General features: G+C 53.8%; 1 protein-coding gene across 1 annotated transcript in view; it reads left to right on the plus strand.

Moving 5' to 3' along the window:
- The window catches only part of cmtm6 (CKLF-like MARVEL transmembrane domain containing 6), a 12,343-nt gene extending 9,352 nt beyond the window's left edge, over positions 1-2,991 (plus strand). The window contains exons 3-5 of the mRNA XM_024262130.2: positions 600-776; positions 1,045-1,143; positions 1,522-2,991. Coding sequence (XP_024117898.1) covers positions 600-776; positions 1,045-1,143; positions 1,522-1,683 — 438 coding nt within the window. The 3' untranslated portion in view covers positions 1,684-2,991. The remainder of the gene's footprint in view (positions 1-599; positions 777-1,044; positions 1,144-1,521) is intronic.
- Positions 2,992-3,298: the final 307 nt, after the last annotated feature.

Below are 3,298 nucleotides of genomic sequence, written 5' to 3' on the forward strand. Positions count from 1 at the left end.
TGCAGCTTCAGACTCTGAAACGCTCCTGAAGGTCTGCAGCTTCAGGCTCTGAAACGCTCCTGAGGGTCTGCAGCTTCAGACTCCTGAAGGTCTGCAGCTTCAGGCTCTGAAACGCTCCTGAAGGTCTGCAGCTTCAGGCTCTGAAACGCTCCTGAAGGTTCAGGTCTGCTGGGACTTCCTGTCCATGTCAGACACTGACGGCTGCATTCCTGACCGGATCTGCGGTTCATAGATCGTACCTGAAGGTGGCGCCCTCTCAGGACCGCCGACCTGCTTCTGTTCAGCTGATCAGACGGGTCTCGGTGCTGTGATGAGAAATCTGGACCAGAGTTCCTGTCCTGAGGGAACCAGAACCACAGAACCAGCGGTCTCTGCTGACAGATGGAGTTCTCAAAATTAAAAGAAACGTTTTATTTTGAAGGACCAGACGAAGCATTTGTGACAGTTTTCTGCTGAAATGATGAAGAGTGTTTGGACGCCCCCTGCTGGTTATCCTCGGTACCACATTCTCACATGGATCTGTTCGGTTTGGGTCTGAAGCTTTGCTGCTGGGTCGGGTCGGCCGGCTGACCTCCTCACGCCTCCCTCTCCTCCCTCAGCTCCTGTCCCTGGTGGCCTTCGTCCTGGAGGAGCTGGTGTCCAGCTGCATCAGCTGCACCCCCCTGTACTTCTTCGAGTTCGTCAGCTGCACGGCGTTCCTCTTCACCGCGCTGCTCCTCATCCTCCTCTCCACCAGCCTGCACCAGAAGGTCGGCATCTCCTGCTGGTCCAAACTGGTGAGTCTCTTCCTCCAAGGAGGCGCTGCCCCCTGAAACGACACGCGATAGAATTAGTGCATCAACCATGAGTAAACGAGAAGGAGGCGGGGCTTCAGTGGGCGTGTCTTTAAGGTAAACTGACAGTTTGTGAACCTGGAACCAACGCGGTTCTGTGACAGGATCAAACATTCGTTTTGGTTTCAGGCATTTCTCCCTAATGATCTCGTTTTAGAGCTGGGGGTCCTAATGTCTCCTCCTCTGCGTCTCCTCTGCGTCTCCTCTGCAGGACTTTGTTTACACGGCGGGGATCTCCATCCTCCTCCTGATCTCCTCCATCGTGTTCGCCGCCAGTAACACCGGGTCCAATCTGGAGAAGGTTGCTGTGGTGAGAGCCTCTTCTGACTCCTCCTCCTTAGACTCTGACGTTGACTCCTCCCCCTTAGACTCTTCTGACTCCTCCCCCTTAGACTCTGACTCCTCCTCCTTAGACTCTGACTCGTCCTGACTCCTCCTCCTTAGACTCTGACTCGTCCTGACTCCTCCTCCTTAGACTCTGACTCGTCCTGACTCCTCCTCCTTGGACTCTGACTCGTCCTGACTCCTCCTCCTTAGACTCTTATGACTCCTCCTCTGACTCTTCCTCCTCTGACTCCTCCTCCTTAGACTCTTCTGACTCCTCCTCCTCTGACTACTCCTCTGACTGTTCTGACTCCTCCCCCTCCTCCTCTGACTCTTCCTTCATTCATCTCCTCTGCTCCTCCAGGTCTTTGGATTCTTGGCGCTCCTGGCGTTCCTCTTAGATGTTGGTTACTTCGTGAAGACCCGCGGGTTTCCCTTCAGAACCGACCCGGCTCCTGGTGTCAGTAACGGCGGCCCGGCGGTGGTGGCGACTCATGAGACGGAGAGGCTCAACGAGCAGCCATAAGTCTGCTCCACGTCCATCTTCGTTTTAGCCGTAGGCGGAGCTTCAATGGTTCCTGTCTGTCATTGGTGGATTTCCCCCCCCCCCACGTGGCCGTCATTCATTTAACGTGAAAACACGACAGTTCTTCAGAAACATGTAGACACTAAAACTTCTGCTGTCTTTGCTTTCTGCTGCTTCAGAGATTCACTAAACTCCTGCAGACGGTCTGGACGGGTCAGAACCGGATCTTTGTCCTCCTGAGGTTCTGAGTATCAGAACAAACAGTTTCTTGATCTCTGCACCCAGAGAGGGAGGAGTGGCTCCTCCCTCTCTGGGTGCAGAGAGGGAGGCGCCACTCCTCCTCGGATCCTCCTGCAGTCCTCATGTTCTGGCTGCTGCTGGGATGTTTTCAGTCCAGAACCGGAGCGGTTCTGCTCTGCTGTCCATTAGTGCCTTTAAAGGTCCTGAAGGACCAAGCTCCGCCCCTCAGCCTGGTCCTCGGCTCTTCACGGGGCGGGACATTCCTGGTGGAGCGCCCCCTGCAGGTCTGTTTGTAATGTTCCTGGGGAGGACCTGCAGGGGGCGCCGTCCCTCAGAGCTCAGGTCTGCTTCTGCTTCGCTGGCTGCTGTTTTCTATCCTCTGCTGCTGAATTTCTGTACTTCCACTCATTGGCTGGTTCTGATGTCATGGTTCTGATCCGCCCAGTCTTTTCCTGAAGTTTCCACATCAGAATCATTTCTGTTCTGTTGAGTTTAGATGATCTCCTGATCAACTGAAACCGGTTTGAAAACGTTTCTCTGTTCTGATGTGAGGACGCAGCGTCTCCACCGGGTCTGGTCCTGGTCCGGCCCGGTCCAGCAGGTGGCGCTGTTGGCCAGGCTGTGGTCAGCTCCTCTGGATCTTCAGTTTGGAAGGTCTGCTGACTGGATGGAAGTTCTGAAGTTCTGCTGGAGGTTCTGGTTCTGGTTTCTGCTGAAGTCTGTTTTCGTCTGAAACGGCCGTTTCTGTTCTGTGGATCTTTTTAAATGATTTTATTGAAGCGTTTTTTACTTTGATCTGTTACAGACTTTAGTGTTTGTGAGTGAAGACATGAAGAACTGAAGGTTTCACTCTTTTAGCCGACAATCTGCCTTTTTAAGGATTTTTTTTTAAAATTGAAATGTTTTGTAATTTGGTTCTTCTGTGCCTTGGTGTGAGTTTGGCGCCGCTCTGCTGGACGCCGCTCTGCAGGACGCCGCTCTGCAGGACGCCGCTCTGCAGGACGCCGCTCTGCAGGACGCCGCTGTGGCCTTTGTTCTGATTAACGATAAAGACGTTTTCACAAAACATGTTTGTTGTGATTCATGAATTGTTTCTAGTCCCTCGTGTCTTCCTCTCCTCCCTGACATGCATCAGTCCACCTTAAACACCCCCCCCCCCACACACCTGTCCGCGCTCCAGTTGGTGGCAGACGTCAGACCGTTTCCATGACAACGTGAGCACTGAGTAGAGCTCCACAAACAGCAGGCGGAGCTCCTAAAGATCAGAATTTCACCTGCAGGGGGGCGGGGAGGGGGCGGGCCCTGATGGCTGGACACCTGATCAGGTGATCAGCCGTGAGCAGGACCAGAACATCAGGTGAACTTGTAGCTGCGG

This window comes from Oryzias melastigma, unplaced genomic scaffold (genome assembly GCF_002922805.2).
Source record: "Oryzias melastigma strain HK-1 unplaced genomic scaffold, ASM292280v2 sc00280, whole genome shotgun sequence".
Taxonomy (NCBI): domain Eukaryota; kingdom Metazoa; phylum Chordata; class Actinopteri; order Beloniformes; family Adrianichthyidae; genus Oryzias; species Oryzias melastigma.